Source organism: Pleurodeles waltl, chromosome 2_2 (assembly GCF_031143425.1).
Source record: "Pleurodeles waltl isolate 20211129_DDA chromosome 2_2, aPleWal1.hap1.20221129, whole genome shotgun sequence".
Taxonomy (NCBI): Eukaryota; Metazoa; Chordata; class Amphibia; order Caudata; family Salamandridae; genus Pleurodeles; species Pleurodeles waltl.
This window is the reverse complement of record NC_090439.1, coordinates 722,931,402-722,955,762: the sequence shown is the minus strand read 5'-3', so window position 1 is coordinate 722,955,762 and position 24,361 is coordinate 722,931,402. Positions and strand designations below refer to the sequence as shown.

At 44.2% G+C, this 24,361-nt stretch overlaps 1 protein-coding gene across 2 annotated transcripts in view; it reads right to left on the bottom strand.

Moving 5' to 3' along the window:
• C2_2H8orf34 (chromosome 2_2 C8orf34 homolog) overlaps positions 1-24,361 on the bottom strand; it is a 1,039,122-nt gene that overhangs the window by 396,321 nt on the left and 618,440 nt on the right. For both annotated transcript variants that reach the window (XM_069220300.1, XM_069220301.1), the window contains exon 10: positions 23,553-23,626. In XM_069220300.1, coding sequence (XP_069076401.1) covers positions 23,553-23,626 — 74 coding nt within the window. The remainder of the gene's footprint in view (positions 1-23,552; positions 23,627-24,361) is intronic.

Sequence of the window (24,361 nt, the reverse complement as noted above, 5' to 3'; positions counted from 1 at the left end):
CCAGTTGAATTCCTCTGTCTATGCTCCCAAGACAATCTAAGCTAACCCATGGAGGCGTCCTAGTTGTCTGTGGCCAGAGCCAGGTCCCAGGCAAGCCCGGGCCACTGGCCTCTGAAACCTCTCAGAGTGGGGGGCGGGAGCCCCAGGCGCATAGCATCCTGTTTCCACTCTCCTTCCCACCAGTTCAGGAGCTACCCCCTGCCACTGGTCTTCTAGCCTAGGGACTGGTCCTGTAGCCTGAATAGGGCCCAGGGGAGAATCTCTCCTCCTGCCCCTCCTTCTAGGGTTGCGCCCCCTGCGAGGAGGAGTTGTACCCCCAGAATCTAGAACTGCCAGGGTGCTTGTTACAGTTGTCCTGGTCAGCTCACCCACCAGTTCAGAGGATCTCCTCTGTAACTTGTCTCCTAACCCAGGGTCCTTCCCCTCTGGCTAAGCTGGGGTCAGGAAAGAGCCTTTCCTCCTCCTGCCCCTCCTTCAAGAGTTCCACACCCTCCCATCAGGAGTGATACCCCCAGAAGTAATGGCAGAGAGACTGGGGACAGCCTTCTCCACCTCCAGGTCAAGGGAGCTACCATGGACCTAGTTTTCCAACCTAGGGACGGTACCCTCGGGCTGGGTCTCCAACCTAGGGACGGTACCCTTGGGCTGGTCATGAGTTAGGGGAGTGTCCTCCCTCAAACTCTCCCTTACAGGAACTGAATCCCTAGGGCATGCATCTTCCAACCTAGGGACGTTACCCTTTTGCTGGACAGGAGTCAGGGAAGTGTCTTCCCGTGAATCCCCTCTTGAAGGAACTGAATCCCTAGAGAATGCATCAGTAGAGATGCTGGTTACAGCAGTCTCTATTTTCAGATCTAGGGGGTTGCCCATGATCTGGTCTTCCAACCTAGGGACGATACCCTTTTGCTGGACAGGAGTCAGGGGAGTGTCCTCCCTCAAACCCTCAAAAGGAAGCACCCCCTTCTGCGGGGTGGTGCTGCTGATCTCCAGAGTTGGAGCAACCCTGTTCCCAGGTGTCCCCCCTTCTCCTTCAGACTTTAGGACACCCTTTTTACAGGATTGGTCTTTGGTAATGACTACCCTCCCGCCTTGGGGTCCCTCTTGGGTACCTTCCAAGACCTGCGGAGGAGGACAGGTCCCTGTGGATCCTGCACTCTCCCTGCTCAGAACGTTGTCGGGGTTGGTTAAATTCTCGCCTCAGTGTACCGATAAGGAGCCCTCTAAGGCATACGTAAGAGGATAGGTCCTTAACAATCCTACTTCCTCCCCGCTGAAAACTTTACCTGAAACAGTTAAATTACAGCTTTGGGGCCCCTTCTGGGTGCCTTCCAAGACATGCGTAAGAAGACAGGTCCCTCTGGATCCTGCACCTTCCCCGCTCAGAATTTGGCCTGAATTACCCAGAATCTCCCCCACCCCTTCCAGGGGTGAACCTAAGACAGCCCTTGGTGTCTGACCAGCTCCCCTGGCACTAAGCCAGAGGTCAGCCTCCTTTGCAAGCTCCCTGGGGTCAGAGAACTTAAAGTAAGACAAGTGTTGGCGTAGCTCTGAAAAACAGCAACGGAACATGTGTTCTCTTAGAATGAGACTAAACAGCCCTTTATAAGTGGTTGCTCTGCTACCCTCCACCCATCCTGTTAGTGCTTTGCTACAAGTCCCCATAAAATCCTCCCAAGACTGGTGAGACCGCTTCCTGCTGCCTCTGAACCTCAACCTGTGGTCTTCAGGGGTGAGACCATACTCTTCTATCAGGGCCTTGTGATGTGGGGATACCGCTGCCTGTCACTCCCTTCTGGGGCCAGTAGGACATCCCTTTCCACCTCAGGAATATAGCTCTCTAGGACAGTTACCCAATCTGTCTCAGGAATCCTGCGCGCAACTAGAGCTTCTTCATACCCCTTAAGCCACTGACGTATGTCATCTCCCTCCTTGAACCCAGGTACCAAATCTGTGGGTAGGTAAGGATTGTGCCTAACACTAACAATGCTGCCACCACTGGACTCACCTGCATTACTGGTGAGTCCAGATTTGTAAGACTGCTCTCTAGAGTGAGCCTTTCTCTGGTAAAGGCCCTTTCAGCCTCTGCCATCCTCTCCTCGGCTAAGGTTTTTTCAACCTCAGCCTGCCTCTCTTTTACAGCCAGCCTAGCTAGCTGCAGCTTCAGGTCCCTCTCTTCCCGCCTATCTCTGAGCTCCTCAGGTGACAGGGAAAGGGAGGTGGCGCTGCTGCTACGCAAGTATCCAGTAAGGTAATCCCTATCTATGGGGTCTTCTCCCTCTACTGTCGTCCCTGTCGAGTCATTTTCTCCCTCAGAACCCTCCCTCTCTTAGGCCTCTTTTTGTGCGATGAAGTCTGCCTCCTCAAAATTAAACAGGGCTCTCCTGAGAGTCCCTTCATGGGCTTCAGTCTCTATAAAAGGTATATCTCTCTCCCTGCAGAATCCCCTTAACTCTTCTAGAGTGTAATACAACATATCATCCATGGATGACTCCATTTTGTTAAGAGCACAAAACTAGCGTAAACACGAGTCAAAAGTGCAAGTATACAACACAGGAGTAAAATTAAAATGACTAGTTTGAGAGAACAGGAGAATAATTTAAGAAAAGAGAATTAAAACATGTAATGGTCTAAGTGCAATTTGCGGTGCAAAAATGAGTCACAAGGTACTGTGCAAGCGCAAGTCCTATCCTCACCGCTGACAACCAATGTTAGAAATGGGGTTTCTGGTTGGCTAGGGTATGCACCTCAGCCAGGCAGAACCTACCCACTCTAGTCAGGGCTTGGGAGTTACATGTCCAAGATAACCCCTGCTCACCCCCTTGGTAGCTTGGCACGAGCAGTCAGGCTTAACCTGGAGGCAATGTGTAAAGCGTTTGCACAACACACAACACACGTGACGCAAAATACACACCACAAAGTAAACACAACACTGAGCTATGTAAAAATAATCTGTATTGCACAAAACATAATTAGACCAACATTACACGTAAGTAATACCCTGCTACCTTAGCAGTTGTCAGAGGTTTACACAAGTTACTAATATTCTGCAAGAATATGCAGTTGTCACATTAGAACACGTAAGTATTCAGAATTCTGCCACATAAGCAGTAGTCAGGAAGTATAGTAAAAGGTATATGCACTTATCATGAACAATTCCTAAACAAAAGAACCATTAGCGAATATATCACAAGTCATATAAATACATACCAGCTAGACATGCCCACAAAACGAACATTTAGCACATATATGCTTAATCAGTAAACAGGTAGGAAATAGAAACAGCTGTGAGTCTGTATTAGGCTCCTAGAGCCTAGATTTTATAAAGAGTACCTGTTTGCTGGAGGAGAAGGCACTTCCAGTGCCTAGAAACGGCACGGGGCCCCCGGCTCCTGTGCGCAAAACGGGGGCCTCCCTCGTGGTGGGGACCGGCCTCGGCCTCCTCACACCCTGTCCGTGGGGTGGGGGCCGGGAGCGGCCCAGCAACAATTGTGTGGGAAAAGGAAAAAGCGGGAAGGGACCTTCGCCGAGGTCTCCTCTCCCGATTTCCTTGAAAGAGAACAAATTGCTCAGAATCAGGAGGGTCCCGCTCCTAGTGCAGCGACCGGGGGAAAGGGAACTCCCTTTCTCCCCCGTGTGCTGCGGGTTAGAGAGGCAGCCGCCCTTGTTCGTGGTGCGGCTGCCTTATGGAGTGACGGGGGAAGTAGGGGCCTTCGATGAGGCTCTACATCTGCTTTCCCCCAGGCGGCCGCAACCGATCCGGTGCGCGAGCCGCGCGTCTGCTTTCACTTTCCGAAGGGAAGTAGCGTGAGGAATTGGGGCCGGAGTGTGCCCTGGGGGGCGCTCTAAAAAGTGCGTGTCACCCGGGGACACGGTAGGAGCATACAAGCTCCTTTCTTTTCTTTCCTGAAGTGCACCGGGTGCACTGGGGTCAGCACGAGCCTCGCGCTGGAATCCCAAATGTGGAGCCCAGGCCGCAGCGGTGATTTTTACAAGGCAGAGGCGCCGGGGGGAGCGCTAGGGGCTCCAACGAAAGCGCTTCACACAGCACTAGCTTAAATCAGCAGCCTGGACTGCGGCAGTGAATTTCCTCCTCAGCTATGAATAGAGAGCGCTTTTACCAAACGCTTCAGGCAAGGCTCGGGAGATCATGGCAGGGGTCAGGGGCCACAACACCCTGCCCCTGGGAACAACCAGAAAAAGCACAGGGCTGGTGGATCCAGCTACATGCCAGCACAAGGGGTGCAGATGGTGGCAGTCCCTTCTAGTGACCAGGCAGGTCACAGGTCAGCACAGCAACAGCAGTCCAAGGTGGTTTCCTGGTGAGTCCATTCATCAGCGTTCTGTGTCCAATTTCAGTTCCAAGAGTGTTCAAATTGTGGGGAAAATTCCCCTGTACTCATAGTCAGTTCTTACAGTGTTTTTCAATGGTAGGGAGAGGAGGTTCCAGCCAGTTACAACTGGTTCTGGGAGTGCCCCCTCTCTCCTTTCAGCACAGGCTCCAAACATCAGTGGGGGGTTAACGACCCTGTTGTGTGAGGCCAGGGCACAGTCTTTACAAATGCAGGTGTGCCCTGCCTCTCCCTTCTCTCAGCCCAGCAAGGCTTTACAATATGTAGATGCACCTCTGTGTCACCTCCACCCTCCCTGTGTTCAGGCTGTCTGAGAAGTATGCACAAAGCCCCAACTGTCAGTCTGCCCAGACGTTGATTGGAGACAAGCTGAAAAACACCAAAGTCATAAGCACAGATAAATGCGCACTTTCTAGAAGCGGCATTTCTGTGATAGTAATAAAAAAAACACCTACACTAGTAAGCAGCATTTCTTACCACTGTCACAACCATACCAAACATGCCTACGCTACCCCTCATAAATCAGACAATACCCCTTACACATAAGGCAGGGCATTTCCAATGCAATCCTATGAGAGGGCAGCACTCACAGCAGTGGCACACCAAGTTAGGCTGTTTGTCACTACCAGGACAGGCCAAGCAATATGGCACATGTCCTGCCTTCTATATACATGGCACCCTGCCCAAAGGGCTAGCTAGGGCATACCTTAGGGGTGACTTACATGTAGTAAAAGGGGAGTTCTGGGCTTGGCAATTAAATTTAGATGCCAGGTCCCTGTGGCAGGAAACTGCGCACACAGGCTCTGCGCTAGCAGGCCTTAGATAGGTTTGACAGGCTACTTCAGTGGGTGGCGCAAGCAGCGCTGCAGGCCCACTAGTAGCATTTAATTTACAGGCCCTGGGTATAGGAGTACCACTTTACAAGGGACTTATAGGTACATTAAATATGCCAATCAGGTAGAATCCAATCATACCAAATTTGTAATAGAGAGCACATGCACTTTAGCACTTGTTAGCAGTGAAAAAGTGCTCAGAGTCAAAACATCAGCCAACAAAGGTCAGCAAAATAAGGAGGCAAAAGCAAAAAGTCTGGGGAATGACCCTGTAAAAGGGCCAGGTCCAACAGTCTCCATTGCTGAGGAAGGGTAAAGAGTACACTGTGGGCCCATGTTATGTAGAGTGTGCAAGGCGAGTCTTTCTGTGGAAAGCATATGTCCAATATCTGTTTCGGGGGCACATAACTTGTCTGCTTAGGGTATGCATGCACCAATAATGCAAGTCCATGCCATCTATACTAGGTATGATTGGTTGTGAAGACAGTATTTAATAGACAAAAGAAATTCCTTTCATAAATGTAAAGTGCTTCCTCAAAAAATCCAGCAACCTACTTTGGCCAAACTTAAGGCCAGATGTATCATCTGATTTTGCACTTGCAAACAGCGAAATCGGCCGTTTGCGAGTGCAAAATCAGGGTTTGCAATGCATCAAATGCATTCGCAGACCAAAAACAGAAAATCGCAAAAATTGCGATTTTCTGCGTTGCGACCTGGATTTTGCAAATCGCAATTTGCGATTCGCAAAATCCAGGTCGCAATGCAATTCTGCAAAAAATCGCAAATTACGATTTTTCGCAGAATGGTATTTTGCAAGTGCAAAATACCATGACCTGCAACCAGGTGGTAACCTGGTGCAAAATTTAAAAATGCAGTAAAACTGCATTTTTAAATTTGATATGTAAAGCACACATGCCCTTTTCGCATGTGTGTACTTAACATGTGGGGAAAAAAAAAATGGGGTGCAGGGGAGGGGGCCCTATGTCCCCAGCACCCTGGCCCTTTGCTTTTCCCAAATTGCGATTTCTGTTTCAGGAATCGCAATTTGCGAAATGCAAAAAATTCGTAGAATGGGGCCAGTATCGCAATTTGCAATTCGGTAATTGCATTTGCGATTTTTAAGAAATCGCAATTACCAAATCGCAAATGTGATACATGGCCCTTTGCGATTCGGTAATTGCGATTTCTTAAAAATCGCAATTACCGAATCGCACTGGGCCAGATTCATACATCTGGCCCTTAATTCCATATTTATTCTGTAGGTCCTTACCCTAGATTTAAAGGCAAACACTATTGGAGGAAGAACAACTCCTTTCTTCAAATAATGTGTAATCTCAAAAACTGAATTATGGGTTTTATGGCAATTACTCTATTGTACTTCTGCCTCCATATGTTTTGGGATGGATGTCACCTAATAAGGTGACTAATGCATAGCATAATAATAAAACAAACCAGTAGAAGGTGCATGATTATATCACTCCATTGGTACTTCCTACAAACTACAATAATACAAGCAAGTTCACACTATACGTTTTCATGTGCCACAAGAATAACACATACAACTGTGGTCTTACTCTGCTGCTGGCAACCACTATTCAATTAGTTGAACACTGATCAATTATTTTCCACTGATCATTCGGAGATCATACATTATTTACTTGACAAATCATAGTCATGACATGGAGAGTCTTTAAAAACACTCTGCTGACAATCTTAAATGTAATACAATCAATTTTATCCTGACTAACCCCATTTAGATTCCTAGTGATTTCATTGATTACAGTTCATATTTTAACAGTAATAGTAAATTCCTATCAGTTCCCTTATCTTATGCTTGTAATATTTCACATATGTCAAAATTGTAGATGTGGTGAATTATGAGCAAATTGAGAGGAAGTCCAAATTAAATTGAACAAACTATATATATATATATATATATATATGTATATATATATATATATATATATATATACACACACACACACTTAAGAAACCAAAGGTTACTGTGAAATTCACCTGTTAGAGTTATCTCAAGTAGCTATAACTCAGGCCTAAGGTAACTATAACTCACGCCCCACGCAATGCACACTTTTTTCATCAAAAGTTTAAAAGTTTTATTGCAAATATTACATTGATATTATTAATGATGTTATCGAAGGTGTCATGAGTGCCTACTTTGTGGGGTAATTAACAGTGCATGGCAAGGAGGCAATTTATAGTTACCTTAGGGCACAAGTTCTAGTTACTTGAGATAACTCTAACTGTAAAAGGTGAACTTCTATGGTTTTGTATGTTTGAAACGTGAGCCTAACTATAACGTCCCTGTAACCTTTGTTTTTTTAGGTGACTTTCTATGTTTTTTAATTCTATCTCCTAACTATAATATCCCTGTAACTTTTGGTATTTTCAGTGAATTTCTATGTTTTTTGTTTAATGTATAGTCATTTTCATTACTATACGTCAATCCAACCACCACCGTGCACGGCCTTTGGCCGCACCGGCGGCCAGACCCTGTGGCCAACCACCCCCTAAACACCTAACCCCATGCTGCAGACAGCCCCTTGGCTGTACGCAGTGGGAGTTTGCCATGGTCTGTCTCTCTGGGTGTGAGAATAGGTGTGAGAGGGCTTATCTGGGGATGAGAGCAGTGTGAGAGTGTCTGCCTGGGTGTGAGAGTGGGTGCATCAATGTCTTAGTGGGTGCGTCAGTATCTGTGTGGGCCGGTATGTGGGTGCGTGAGGGTTTCACTGGGTCTGTAAGTGGGTGTGTGAGAGTCTGAGTGGGTGCATGAGGGGGTCTGTGAGTGGGTGCGCAAGGGTCTGAGTGGGTCTCTGAGTGGGAGAAAGAGATTTAAAAAAGAAATCGAGACAGAGAGAAAGAGAGAAAGAGAGGGAGAGAGATAGAGAGTTTTTAGGATTTGATGAATGATACACTTAGAATTAAATATTTCTGGACAAATAGAAAAGAAAAATGTATTTGACAATTAAAAAGAGTGAGATCATCTTTCAGTACGAACCTTTTAAACATTTGAAGTTTAAAAGAAATTAAAGAAGGAAAACGACCAGGTGCACACGCAGAGTAGAACCCTCAACTTCCAGTCTGAGGGTCTGTGACCTTAACCCTTAAGCCATAGGTTACTTCTTACTATGATGCTTCCAGACATACCTGTGACAGTCAACCCACATATATGATTGGAAAGAAAAGTGAACGTTCCATCACTAGGAAGCTTTAACAGTCAAAACACTACTAAATAAATAAACACACTGCCAAGAGATACTAGGATTTGAACCTTCAGCCTACTGAATGACAGTACAAGACCTTAACCATTAGGCCAGAAGTGACTGTTCTGCTCTGCATCCAAAGGTAACTATAACATTCGCTCCAAACATCTTGCTAGTTTGACGCTTTGAAGTAATTGCATGGAGAGATCATTCCAATGACAATCTCATGGGATGGAAGAGAGAGAGAGAGAGAAAGAGAGTGACAGGACTGCGGGGGCCTAGGGCAGCTCCCCACATCCTGTGGGAGCTGGCATTGCTCCAACAAGCAGGGAGCTGCTTTAAATAGCAGTGCCCTGCATGTGGGAGAAATGTTTTCATCTGTTTCCGTGCACGGGACCTCCGCTTTCTCCTGCTGTGGACTTTGTTTCCGGGGTGCGCACCCCTGGACACAGCAGGAGCTGGCCATGGTGGGTGGCCGTCCCCAGGGCCACCAGCGGCTCCGTGAGGGGAGCTGCACAGCCCCACTCCAACCAGCATTGCCCTGGGGAGGTGGTAGTACCCAGGGCTCCAGAACAGACTACCTTCGCTCTTTTATTGCAGCCCAAGGGAGGTGGTAGTCCCTGGGGCTGCACGGAGGGTATGCGGCCCCCCGCAGCGGTAGGCAGTATATACCGCCAATGTTATAATGAGGCCCAAAGTCTTTTACCATTTGTACAGCAAAATCTTTAAGCATAGAATTCTGTGGATTTGTTTTGATTTTGCTTATGTCTGGACAAAGCTAAACCTCGCTGAAGAGCTCTAATGAGAGCAAAACACATGCCAAGGGTTGCTTTAACTCATTCCAGGTTGGCTTGGATGGTATTTTACCAATCCAAAGCTGTAATACTGTGCCTGGAGTGGTGAATGGTTTTTGTCATTTTACAGCTCGGCAAGGAAGACACTGTGTCAATCCTATGCGTAAAGATTTTGCTGTACAATTGGCAAAAGACATTGGGCCAGATGTAGGAAGCCTTTTGCGCCTCGCAAACTGCGTTTTTCGCAGTTTGCGAGGCGCAAAAGGCTTAACACGATGCACAACCTCAAATTGCGAGTCGGTACCGACTCGCAATTTGAGGCTGTGACTCGCAAATAGGAAGGGGTGTTCCCTTCCTATTTGTGACTGCATCGCCATGCTGAGTTGGTTTGTGACCGCAAATGCGGTCACAAACCAACTCGCAGTTACCATCCACTTGAAGTGGATGGTAACACATTCGCAAAAGGGAAGGGGTCCCCATGGGACCCCTACCCCTTTGTGAATGCCACAAAAAATATTTTTTCAGAGCAGGCAGCCTACTCTGAAAAAAACGAAACAAAATGTTTTCGGAATTTTTTCGTTTTGCAGCTCGTTTTCCTTTAAGGAAAACGGGCTGCAAAAAGAAAGAAAAAAAACAGCTTTATTTAAAAGCAGTCATAGACATGGTGGTCTGCTGTCTCCAGCAGGCCACCATCCCTGTGAGTGCATGGACACGCTATGGGGTCGCAAACTGCGACCCACCTCATTAATATTCATGAGGTGGGTCTTTGCGACCCCATAGCGAGTCGCAAAAGGTGTCTGAGACACCTTTCTGCATTTCGTATTGCGAGTTGCAATTTGCAAGTCGCTATGACTCGCAAATTGCAAGTAGCAATTTGATACCTACCTACATCTGGCCCTTAGTCACTATCTAGCTCGGCATGGATAGCACTTTGCTGATCCTATGCTTAAAAACTTTGTTAGATAAACAGACATTTGAGGTGAGCAAATCTAGAGTGTTGCTGGTGTTGCAGGGTGCTCCTTACTGGAGCTGCTCTCCTCCTAAACTTGGGAACTACCCAGAGTTCTCTTTACTTTTTAGCATAATTAATGCGTCACTCTAACCCTGAAAGAGACTTTTATATATATATATATATATATATATATATATATATATATATATATATACATATACTGTATATATATATATATATATATATATATGTATAGTTTGTAAATAAAAATAAGCTTTTGAAAGCTGAACAAACAATATATAGTTTTTATTTTTATTTCACCTCAATTTGCTCATACTTCAGCACATCTACAGTTTTGACATATGTGAATTATATATAATACCTACTGGTGGTTGCCAGTAGGTAGTTATAGTTCAGACCTTGGCCAGATGTACGGGCGCAATTTTCGCAAAAGGCAAAAACCGCAATTCTTGACCGCAAAATGGCCTTATACCATGTACCATCCCTATTTTTGAATCGGTATTGCGTTACCAACTCGCAAAATAGGGATTGCGACTCGCAATTAGGGAGAGGCGTCCCGAGGTCATCCCTTCCTAGTTGCTACTCACAGTGGGATGTATGATTGTTTTGTGACTGTGAATGCAGTTGCAAAACAATCACAGTTTACACCAATTTCAAATTGGTGATAACCCATTCACAAACGGAAAGAATACTTTCATTTTTATTTTTGAAATGTATCCAGTTTTCCTTAAAGTCAAACAGACTGCATTTTTTTTTTAAACTGCTTTATTGAAAAAGCAGTCACAGACATGGTGGTCTGCTGACCACAGCAGGCCACCATCCCTGTGAGTGTGGCCATTCCCAAAAGGGTTGCAAATTGCGACCTGCCTCATAAATATTAATCACTTGGGACCCATTTGGGAATCGCAAACAGTGTGGTTTACACTGTTGTACATTTAGTTTTGTCACATGCAATTTGTGATTCTTAAATGAATTGCAAATTGCATGTCGCAAAACAAAAGGTCGTACATCTGGCCCCTAGTTTCCATAGAAAAGCATTTTTGACTTACCTATTTCTTTGGCACTGTTTGACGAATCATCACAAAATATTTCCAAAAAGGTGCCTGCTAGGGTTTTGTTGTACATGGAAAGTTTCGGGATGATCCATCAAGCAAGGAAAGAGAAAAAGAGGGGGTCAAAAAGTGTGTTTCACATGTTAATTCCCACAGATAATTTATACAAGCCTGCAGCTCGAACCGCTGGACAGAATTACACCAAATTTGACAGAAAGGTAACTTTTGGTCCGGCGAAGAGCCCTTTTGTTATTTGGTGTAAATCCGTTCAGTAGTTTTTGAGATATTAAAAGAAATCCAAATTTGTATATCCGAGTGGAGCCTAGGCACAGATCTCATGGTGAGATCGGATTGGCTGTCAGCACCTCAACCAGAAAGTGCTGGCAGCCATCTTGGGACCAATATACATGATAGCACCCATCGAAATGCATTGTAGTGAATGGCAGGTAGGTTTTGGGGGTGATAAAAAGGAGAATGTATAAAGGGGATAACATATTTCAGTTACAATATAAATCATTTGTTGTGTGTTTTAAGATGATTTTACCCTGCTCGGTTTTCATGAATCATGTTTGAGAGAAAACTGTTTTCTCATGATTGTCCCATAGAGGTTATGGGAACTGCTCCAGAAACTAAAATGAGAGCATATTTTCTGTAAATTCACACTATCTTTCTCAGCCATACGAGAATGAAGTCTGACATTCTCAGTAAAACATGAACTTCCAAAAGGAGCAGTCTGCCAGATTCCTTTGTGTTTTACTGAAGCATCCCAGCGCTTTCTAAAAAACAACCAGAGCGCTAACAGCCTTAATAATGACAAAATTGTGACTCACCTGACGCGATCTTGATTGAATCAAACTGGTAAAACTTACAACATTTAATTTAGAAAGGAACAAAATTAGGGGGTTCGTTTTGTCATAAAAAGTATGGTTAGTGTTGTAAAAAGGAAAATTAGGACACGTTTTAAGTGAATTTCCAAACATCTTCCTTATTGACTTCATTAACATATTTTGACATGCTGACTGAAACATGCACTTTCAACACCAGCAGCAGACTCCCTAGTGATTAGCAGCCTCTCTAAAGAGTTATAATGTTCAACAAGAGTGCTAACATTCTGAATTTAAGTCAAAGGTGTGACACATCTGAAAGCCATCTTGCTGGAATTGAAGTTGAAAACTGATAGCATTATCTACTGAGGATACTGCAGTAAATGAGGAGATTACAGAGCTTCATAACAAATAAGTCTCCCAAGATGGCTGCCAGAGGAAAAAAGAGCCCAAATGTAGCACAAATATCACCCAAATGTAGCCAAATTATAGCCCAATGACAGAAGTGTGCAACACACTTAGGGCCAGATTTACTAAAAAGTGGTGCAGTTCAGTGCTGAGCCAAAATTGGCAGCACTGCGCTGCATCACTTTAGAAACACAGGGATGTGCCGTATTTACTAAATACAGTGCACCCCTGTTTTTCTCCCGTGCGGGTGCTAAATTTAGCTGCCAACCTAGGATTCCTTGCACCATAGTGCAAGGGTGTCTGCGTTGAGGGGATTGATTGTTTATGTGCAGGAAGGTGCTCCTTCCTGCACATAAACATTCTACAATGGTGATTTGGCACTTATATGTGTGCTGCATAATAGTCATTTTTGAATGATTGTTTATGTGCAGGAAGGAACACCTTCCTTCACATAAACAATCATTCATGGCCCTTTTCTCTTTTTATTTGAGCTACAGAATGCAGCACACATGGAAAAAGCATTGGCGAGATGCAACAGCAGGGGCATGCACAAAGGACCATGGAGGACAGAAGAGAGGTGTTAGGGCTGGACCAGGCAAGAGAGGGTAGGGGAAGGCGCTTCACAACAGACCACACAGGGCAAGCAGGAAGAGCAGTTGCAGCACAACAGAGCATGGAGGGCAGAAGGGAGTGGCAGCAAAATGGACCATGGAGGACAGGAGGGAGGGGCTAGGGGCATAGAATTTGGACAGGGTGGGTAGAGGTGGCAGGAACAGATGGCAGCTATCTCACCAGCAGCACATCAGACCAGGCAGGGCAGGAGGGAGGAGGCTGGTGCATGGACTCAGACAACAGAAGGTAGGGAGCAGGTGGGTGGGACAGCAAGCTAACTGTTCAGGGCAGGCAGGAAGGGCAGTGGAGGAACAACGGACGCACAGGGCTTTAATGAGGGAGCAGGGGCATGAACTTGGACAATGGATGGCAAGGAGGAGCAGGAAAGGTGCAGCAACCTTGGCTGGGGGCAGCGCAATGCCAGGCAAGTCCTTGGAAAAATTCACGAAAAAAAAGAAATCAAAGGTTACAGGAACTTTATAGTTTGGTTCAGGTTTTACACGCAGAAAACCACAGAAATTCAGCTGTATTTACTTCAAGTACCTATAGCTACCTATAACTCGTGACCTAAAGTAACTATAACACGCAACTTTGCCGTGCACTGCTAATTACCCCTGATATTACACCACTCATGACATCTTCTATGACATAATTGATAATATTGCTGTGACATCTGCAGTAAAATTACTGATGGGAAAGCTGTGCATGTTCGGGGGCGTGAGTTATAGTTACCTTAGGGCATGGCTTTTAGTTACTTGAAATAACTCCAACAGCAGTCTATTGAACTACTGAACTTTGGAGGAAGTCTACAATTTAATGCGCTTATTATATATATTGAAAGACTCCTTAAAGGTAGTTAGGAATACTTCACAGTTGTTCGTACTGAGTACCTAAAGAGGAAGGCTATCACTTCCTCCTCTCCTCTACCTTAGACGATTATAAGAGTATGCTTGAGGAATAAAGGTAAATTGTTTATTACACATATCAGGAAACCCCTTCCCCTTCTAAAGACTACCATCAAATGTTTGCTTGGCTTAACCAGTAAATAGTGCATCAAATACCTCTGTCTTGTGAGACTTACCACTTGTGCCATTACAACAGTGACAATAGGTCTTGGATGTGATCCATTTGAAAAGGACAATGGCATCAAAGTCTGAGTCTGTGAGAGGGTGGTCATCGAAATGCTTTGTGCTTTGTCATCATCTGTTGCAGATAACGTTTTTCCCTCCTTTCCTTTATTCTTGTTTCCAAAATTTTTAAAGGAGAGAAGCACAGGGTTAAAAGCTGGGAACCCCAGGTACTATTCAGGGTAAACGAGGTAAGCCAGATAATTCTCTCAGGGGCAATAGTTCAACCTAATTGACAGAAGAAAAGGAAGGGGCTGCAGGAAACCAGGCAGAAGTATGGCGAAGCAACAGGCACGAGCAGGAACTCTTCAAATCGAAAAGAAGCAGCAAGTGAAACTGCTCTGCAGGAAAAGCTCGGCCTACTCTTCTAGTGATAATATATCATACCTGCAAGGGGAAAAGCATAAGGACTTTCCTTTGAACTGGGAGAATGGATATAAAGCCCCTCATTATCAACACAGTGGTAAAAACTGCTGGGTTCATTCTGGCGGTCAAAACACTGAATTCCAGCGTCCCCCGATCCCCACCGGCCGCATAAAGAACATTCCTGTGGGCCGGCGGGTGGAAGGCCTGGCCGGGACAGGAAGGCCAGGCCAGGAAGGCCTGGCCGGGACATTGACGGCGGCCCCACATGGAGCCACTGGCAATGCCTCTGTGCGGCGTGTGCAGCTGCACCCGTCACGTAGATCACCTGCCCAATGGGGCACTGCACCGGGGCCCCTGCACTGCCCATGCCAAGTTCATGGGCAGTGCAGGGTCCCCAGGGGTGCCCCGGTGCACCCCTTCCACCAGCCATTCCCTGGTGGGGATACCCATCAGGGAAAGGCTCGTGGCTGAGGAAACATTATCCGAGGGGCAACACCGCTGCACTTTGGATAATGTTTCCGACTGCCGCCAGGCTGCCTGACGGAGGCAGCCTGGTGGTGAGCGAGGGCTGCCAATGCAGGCCCTCATGGGGTTCCTTATGCGGCAGTGTGGCCCGCCATGCCGGCTGGTGGTTTTACTCGCCATGGCCGGCATGGCGGGCCACACTGCCACGTTCATAATGACGGCCAAAGTTCCCAGGTTCAGCTCTTTTTTCAGAATGTTTACCCTGGCCTGAAATCTACCTCAAAAACATGCGTGGAATGGATAAGCAGAGAAAACTCAATGGAAAATGACAGATTCCTTGTCTCTTCTGAAGGAAAAGGAAAGATATGGCAACGCTTTTGTTTTGTTGGATCGAATGGTGGTTGAGCAATGTACTTAAAACAGCATAGTCGTACCAATCAGGTACCGTGCTGAAAGCACAAGGCTACTGGAGGACATCCTTCTGACGTAACTGGGCAGATTCCATGCATAACATACCTGCTAAAAGTATTATCAGCTCTGTTAGGCTTTCCCAGCGACAGGTGAAATCTCAGCCTTGCCTGGAAGGCAGTCTGCAACAGCTCAGAGAACTGTGGATTGAGCCTCTTAGATGGGCGTTCGCAGAAATATTTTCAGAGGGGGCATAATTGTAACGTCATCCATCCTGAGGCAGCGTTAACACTATGGCGACCGTAGTGTTACACTGCACTGTCAGTCTGCACACCAGGCTGTACCTAAATCCAGGGGGGGGAAGCGCCCCACCTTCTTCCCCCCTGTGGACACCCTAGGCCTCTTAGCTAATATCAGCACACAAGATTCTCCACACATTCACAAATGATGTGGGAAGGCTCATAAAAATATTTGTGAGAAAATTCAACAGTGTATTGCTGAATATTTCCTACGCTAATCTTACAATAATATACACTATCTTGAAAAGAGTTGAATAACCCTAGTGATGAAAGACACTCTCAATCACTAGCTATGGTAAAGGCAGAGAGTTTGATCTACAGGCAGGGTCCTTTGACACTTTCAAGCTAGCGCATGTTGTCAGATTGGTGCAAGTGGTGTATGATCTATGATATACGGTACATTTTGTCACTAGGTTTTTTATGAGCCTTCCAATGGGCATTAGTGGAAGAGTGAGATCACTTAGGGAGCATTCTTAATTATCTCCATAAACTCATCCTAAGTAAGAAATGCCTTTAGACACTTCACTTATAAAGCAGTGCCATATACATATTATCTCATATATTTCTTCTTCGTATCCTCCTAGGTTTTTTGTTTTACCAATTTTATATTGAGAAATCTCAAAGTTGCTGAAAATCAATTAATACACAAAGAATATACACTTGCATGATTTTTTTGCAGTCTGAGGTTTAAAAATATTTATTAAAATGACCCCTGCGTCTTACATTTTAATTCATGTTGATTTTATTACAAAACACAGAGGCTCCTATTATGCTATCTTCTCTTGCTTTAATTCAAATAGCAGCCAAGAAAAAACTACAACTCCCAGCAAACCTAGCTGGGAAAACTACAAAAACATGTCATAAAGAAGTAACCAATCAGGATAACAGGTAGGTATAAACGTCTTGACTGAGAGCAACAAGTCCTCTTTTCTTGCTGCTCGCAGTCAAGATAAGTACTATCTTTATTATTCCTGCTCTTATACAATTTTTTCACATGGTTGTAGTTGGTTTTACTGTGATTTATTGCAGTTATAAAGTTATCATAACTTTTTTCGTTATTACTGTATTCGTTTTTGTCTTTCCTCAACATTCTATCTCGAGCGCCCTCAGCGCGCGCTGTGTAACGGCCTTGTTTTGACCGTTACACTCTCACGGCTCTTCCCGACACAGCGCTCCAGGCAATCAGCTGTTTCCAGCATCAGCTGTTTCTCGACTTCGCTCTGCTCAGGGAAGCCCTTTTCCACTCGCTCCCTCACGGCAGCTCTGCTTTACTCTGGGGAATTCCTCTCGGGCTACTGCTGCGTTCTTCGACGCTCGGCAGCATAGGAGAGCTGAACCACGCCTCCTATTGATTTAAAGCAGTTTTTCGCCTATGGACATCCACTTCCTGGTTCTGCCCTTCAGGCCTTTTAACCCCTTATTTTCTGGACACAATTTTTTATATTGTTTTAGGTCTTTCCCTGCAATTATTTTTCTAACAAAAATTATAAATTAGTTATTACACAGTTTATAGATTTATATAATGGAAAAAATTTCAGAAGACGAAGAGGCTCAAAATTTTAAAGAAAATTTGGATTCCTTTATCGAGGATTCCGTTCAGAAAGCTGCCTCAAGCTCAATTTGTGATTTTTCCAAGTTCTTTGAAGCCTCAGTCAAAAAACCTTTGTCCTTTGATGTTTCACCTCCTGCTTCCAAGAAGACAAAAAAACAAAAAGCAGACAATGTAGCCTCTAATTCTGGCTCTACTTAAAAAATTCCTCTAGTCAACCAAGTACTTCCTCTAATATTACCTTCCCAATTAAAATTTCTCATTTGGGAGATACAGACGATGATATGGGTGATTCAGATACGGATAAGGATGATCCAGACATAATGATCTGGTCTGGGCCTGTGGAGAAGAGGCACAAAACTTCTCTAAACGTACTGGGAGAGTCATCAAAATCAAATGAGAATAATAATAATAATGATTCCTTATTGGATTTCTCAGGTCAACCTATGTTTGATCCTACGCTTATCCGTCACCCTAACTCCACTGAGTGGACTCCCTGTGAACATGTGGCAGCGTAAGTCTCCAAGAAGTTACGGCAACCATTAGATAAACTGGTGCGTAACAAGTTGAAATCTGAATGTCCCAGACCTTCCCTTCCCAATAATATAACTGCCACTACACTGATTGACCCAAATATGCTGATGTTCTTTATGAAGTTTGGCAAGGACCCCAAAAAAGGGGTAGACAGGGCCTGGACCAACTGCCAGGACAGATTATTGGATCTTTCCGGTCCTCTTACAAGAATCTTGGATTTGGCTGGAGAAGCCAGGATGGAGGGCAGGAAAGTTGACCCGCTTGTTCTTTCAAATTGGGCCCAAAGGGCGATTTGCCTTCTTGGCAACACGAATGCTTCCATGGCACAAGAAAGACGGAAAAGTCTTATATTAAAAATTGATCCCAAGTTAAGCAACCTCGCTTCCAAGGAGATGGGACTTGAGGCTAATGGACTTCTTTTTGGAGGCTCCTTTATTAAGGAGCTTAGTAAATATGTGGCCACCTTTACATAAATTGCCAAGGCACAGTCATCTATGCAGAAGATATTTCACTCGTGTGTTTTTGGCAGAGCCAGCAAAGGCAGGAGCCGCTTTGCCGGACGATTCCCCCACAGGGGTGCAGTCAATCAGACCAGGGGCTCCACTTCGTTTCAACAGGAGTTCAAGCCGCAGTTCTATCCTCAAAGGAACTGTTCTTTCAGACGTGGCTTCAGACCCAGAGGATTTCAAAACTCAGGTAAGAGATCACACTTCTGGTCCATTGTTGGTGGGAGGACGGACAGCCTTGTTCCTAACAAATTGGCAAATGTTGACAACAGATCCGTGGGTATTACAAACGGTTTCAGGTTATTGTGTAGAGCTCTATTCCACTCCAATCAAACATTGCCATCCAAAACCTTTGTTTTTTTTCCAAAGAACAAGACAAATTGCTCTCTCAAGAGATCCACTCCCTCATTCTCAAACAAGCAATAGAAGTATGTTCCCCTCATCCTTCAGGGTTTGTCAGTACTCTATTTCTGGTTCGAAAAAAGAACAAGAAATTTCATCCGGTTATAAACTTAAAGTTGTTCAACAATTTTGTAGTGGACCATCACTTCAGAATGGAAACTATTCTCCATCTTCGGGACTCGTTATTAGAAAACGATTGGATGGTTTGTTTAGACCTCCAAGATGCATAACTCTCCGTTCCAATTCATCAGTCCTTCAGGAAATTTCTTCAGTTTCAATGGAAGGACCAATTCTTCTGCTTCAAATGCTTCCCCTTCGGTCTTTCTTCAGCCCCATGGTGTTTTGCCAAGGTGTTAAAACAAGTGGTGACACACATTAGAGCTCAGGGTGTCAGGAGCATGGTCTACTTAGACGATTTTCTCATTTTACACCAGGACAGATCCATTCTGATAGAACACTTAGAGAAATTTGTTTCTCTCCTTCAAAGACTAGGTTTTCTCATCAACAGAGTAATAATCCAATCTCATTCTGTCTCGTCAAATGGAGTTTCTAGGGTTTCTCATAGATTTCGTCAAGGCTACCCTTCACCTTCCATCTCAAAAGATTTCCCATATAAAGAAAGAAATGGTATTGGTTTTGAACACATCACAACTTACAATCAAGGGATTAGCCCGTATAATCGGTCTTCTCGCCTCGTCTATTCAGGCTATATTTCCGGGTCCCCTTCATTATCGGGCGCTCCAGAGGTTAAAAATTCGGCACCTTCGCAAAGGTTTCGGGTATGAGGACTTGGTGTCGCTAGACCACGATTCTCGTGTCGAACTCCAATGGTGGCTCGATCAGCTAGATGCCTGGAATGGGCAAGAAATTTTCTCTACAGTACCAGATCTTGTCTTAGAATCCAATGGAAGTCGGACTGGTTGAGGCGCAAGATGTGCTCAGTTCTCGACTGGAGGTCTATGGTCAAGAGAGGAGTTGTCACTGCATATAAATTGTTTAGAGATTCTTGTAGGTTCCTTTGCGATCCAAACATTTGCCAAAGACAAGGTAAGTTGTTCTATTCTCCTCTGGATGGACAATCTCTCGGCGGTCCGATACATAAATCATCTAGGAGATACGTGGTCAAAACCTCTCGCCGAGTTAGCAAAGAGTCTGTGGGAATTTTGTCTTCACAATCAAATTCCTCTGCAAGCGGAATATCTTCCGTGAAACATGAACACAATCACAGATTGGTGTTCCAGATATCTTCAGGACTACAGCGATTGGCAGCTTCACCCTTCGGTTTTCAAAAACCTTTTTTCCAGATTCGGTCCTTTCTCGATCGACCTCTTTGCCTCTCATTTGAATTTCCAGCTCCCTCACTTCTACAGTTGGCAAACGGGTCCTCAGGCGTTGGCTTTCAACGCTTTTCAACAGGACTGGTCCAATCAGACGAACTACGCTTTCCCTCCTTTCATTATGATCTCCAGAGTTTTGACAAATATTCGCCGCCAATCCACCAGGATCTTACTAATCACTCCCTTTTGGCAGGGCCAGCCTTGGTTCCCTTCAGCTCTGGAATTGCTAATAGACTTCCCTGTCCTCCTTCCTCTCTTCCCCTCTCATTTGTTGAATACCATGGGTCAACCTCATGAGTTAATACTCAATCATTCCCTTCAACTAGTGGCATGGATGGTTTCGGGTCTTGGAGAACCCCAGTAATTTCGCAGGAAGCTGCTAGCTTCATCCGCCAGGCCTGGGCTCCCGGCACAACCAAGGCATACAAGTCAGGCTGGTCAGCTTGGCATAGTTGGTGTCTGGTCAGGGGTGCCGATCCCTTTTCAGCGGATGTAGTTGTCATCGTTAATTTTTTAGCCTCTCTGGCAGCCCGGGGTAGAGCGTATAGGACGGTTAATATGTACAGGTCCGCAATTTCCGTGGAACATGTTCGAATCAACAATAAACCAATCGGTGAACATCCTCTAATTTGCTGGCTGTTAAAGGGAGTACGTTTTGCTAAACCTCCTTTATTAGTATAATGCTATGTGGGATGTCAATATGATTTTGCAATTCCTATTATCTCAACAACCTAATTCTTTCTTATCCCTCAAATTCCTTTCTGCTAAACGTACCATTCTCCTCTGTCTAGTTTCCCTAAAACGCATTTCTGATGTTAGAGTTTTAGATGTGAATTCTGTACAGTATACTGTTGCGGGTGTTTTCTTTCAGGTACGAAGAAGAACAAAGACTAACCTAATGTCAGTTTTTTATCCTTATTTTCCTGGTCATGCTGAATTATGTGTGGGAAGTTGTTTGAGAGAGTATATATCACGAACAAACGATTTGAGAAGGCCTTCTGAAACTCAACTCCTCATCTCCTTTAGGTCCCCTCACAATCCTGTCTCCTCCACTACTTTAGCCCGTTGGGTAAAATGGATTATGAACCTTGCAGGTATTGGCATTTCCGTCTTTGGGGCTCATTCCACTAGAGGAGCTATGGCATCCAAGGCCTTTTGGGCAGGCTTGAGTTTAGTTGACATTCTCAAATGGGCAGATTGGTCAAATGTCTCAACCTTTAGAACGTTCTATTGTAAACCTGTCTCTCATGTGGCCAGTTCTGTAATTTCTATGCTTTGAACTAGCATAATAAGAGCCTCTGTGTTTTGTAATAAAATTGAGATTTTCTTAGCTTTAGTGAAAGAAAGTCTTGATTTTATTAAAGACACGGAGGCGAGTATTATCCCACCACTTTCTCCTTTTTCACCCTCCCTTTGTTTTGATCAGGTTCATCTACCTCTACCAACCAGATCTCTTAGAAGTTTTCCTCATCTACAGTGTGATGCTCCGCCTGGTCTACCTACAACTGTGCATAAGAGGTCCTTATTTCAAGGTTTCCAGCATTCTCTGCTTCGTCAGGACTTTGATGTAAAGACTTTCTGTGTCATTTATCATTTGGAAGCCTTTTCTTGTTTCTATTGGCATGCATTATTTTACTTTTGATTTTTTCTTTATTCAGAGTTGATTAACTGTTCTGCAAGAAAAGAGGACTTGTTGCTCTCAGTCAAGACGTTTATACCTACCTGTTATCCTGATTGGTTACTTCTTTATGACATGTATTTTGTAGTTTTCCCAGCCAGGTTTGCTGGGAGTTGTAGTTTTTTCTTGGTTGCTATTTGAATTAAAGCAAGAGAAGATAGCATAATACTCGCCTCTGTGTCTTTAATCGAATCAAGACTTTCTTTCACTAAAGCTAAGAAAATCTCAATTTTTGCCGATGATATGACATTATTGCCTTGTGCAAGAGGATATTTTGCAAATGGCTAATATGGGATGCATTTCATGATATACAATAATAGTTTTCATAAGCCTATTATCACTATATGTAGCTAATGCTTGGCTTGTGACATAGCCTCGTGAAATAGCTGTTGCCTAAATATGGGGCACCACTGTACAGTGAAAAGTAGCTCTGCTGTCTGAGACTATACGATATTTCTAACCTAAGCAATTGTTCTCTTTTCAAGGCCTGGAGATTGTGAGGATTGTGGAACTTGTCATTTTCCCTTCATACTAGTTCCAAGTAGACTCTCAGCCCTTTAATATGAATGAACCTACCTGTAAGTGTCAGGATGAGAAAATGAAACGACCTATAAGGTAAAAGTGAAGGAAGTTGGCTTTCACTTAAAAACATAGGAGACGGTGACGTCAAACACCTAACACAGCTTATTTGAAACTGCCTGAAAACCTGTTGCTTTTTGGCAAATTTACTTAGATACATGAGCTGTGAGATGCCGTGGATTTTTTAAGTATGTTCACTTCGGGTTTGGAATGGTGGCTTGTGTTTATTAGTAAAATATCCGTTTTGTATTGAAATGTTTGTAGTGTTCGTGCTTGGGTTCAATTGTGTCATAGCTGCAAGACTCCACAAACGTCCTAATATAACATAGCAGTCAGGAGTGCATTCGCGATAATTACCACTCTCAATAAAATCCAATAACTAGGTGGGTCGTACGACAATTATCTTCAGAATTAATTTGGGCGCTCGGAATCAAAGCCACGGTGTTTAATAATATATTGCAGGTGAAATATTGAGATAAAGTAACTGCAATTACAATTTTAAATGTACTTTCTTAAGTCATCTGTGCATGAGCGTGTCATATATTATTCATACCTGTTACTATGCATTCTGTTTTTAAAGAACATTAAAAGGCAGATGCAATAGCATATGTAATAGTACTTGTACTACAGCTAATGTAAACATTGTAATCCATCTTTTGTTATTACAGTTGCACGGAAACCGCATGCTCTTCTAATATGACCTAAAGTACACAGCATCTTTTCAGGACTGCCAGGCCAGCCATTTGACAGTTCAGTGGGATGAGATTTCACAGTTCATTTCCCGACATTCCTTAATGTGATGTGTCTCACTCTATAACTCAACTCCATGAATTAACCTGTAGGATACAGAGGGATAGTAAGGAAACAAAAGTCACCCCTGGACCCACAGTGTTTGAAAATTAAATAATGGATTTAGAGTCAGAGGTGAAACAGATTTCTTGATAGCTCCCTCTTGCGAGAAGGGGAGGACGGCTGCCAAACATTTCAAACCCGACCCGCACCGCCCCCCCCCCCCCCCCCCGACTACACTATTGAATTTGCATGGAAAATGTACACACATATCTTTTCAAACTCGCATGAATATAACATATAAGTTCATCTACGTAAAGTTATCAGACTGCAATAGTATGTAAATGTAATTGCAATAAGCATCTTGGCAATGCTGCATTCCACTGTGTACTGTGCTCGTCTTCCAATGGACTTTCCGAAAGGGTGGCTGTAACTTTATCTACTTACAGGTCCTGTCACTTGAGAAGCACTCTCGAATTCCTCCTCGTCCTCCATGTGCGTTTCCACCCCAGGCAACGAAGCTATTCCAGAGACAAGAAAAAAAGCACAATGTCACATCCACAGAACCGGCCGCCATAATTAATCTCTCGACTATGTCAGGCTAGAAGTGGGCTGCCACATTTTTAAAAGGCAGGTGACAGATCGGAGTTTTGGTTACACTCGGAATAGAATTTATATTGTGTCCGTTGAAAAGATTTTATGATGAGTGATGACTTCTGTAAAAAAGGGTTAGTGTTTTTAATTAAATCACACTTCAAGCAATAACAAAAATTCAAGCAGATGCCAAGAGGATCACAAGGATAGTACTCTCTTTGTTGTGTACAGGATCAGAAATTCAGCAACTTTCAATTAAGGAAGCAAAAGACCATTCACATATTTAGTTGCACAAGACAAGACCACATTGATGGTCTGCACATAATTACATTAACCTTAGGTCAGTTACTGCAGCTTACTGTACCAACAGTAAACCTATCTGCTGTTTCATGCAGGGCAGCCTTCTAACATCTGCACTGGAGAAATGAATTTAAAGTCCAATCTATGGTTCTAGTAAAATTAGAAATGATGCAAAGAAAATAAAGAAAATAAATGTTTTTCACAGTGAACACTTGTGACGCTGGTATTTCATTAAACAGAGCATGGTACTCAAAATAAAAGCCAAGAAATGACAGAAGGTCTTCTTAGAGTGTGGAGGGAACAGAAACTTTTTCATTTCCGGAGAAACTCAAAATACGTAAAGGAATCCACTAGCTGAACTT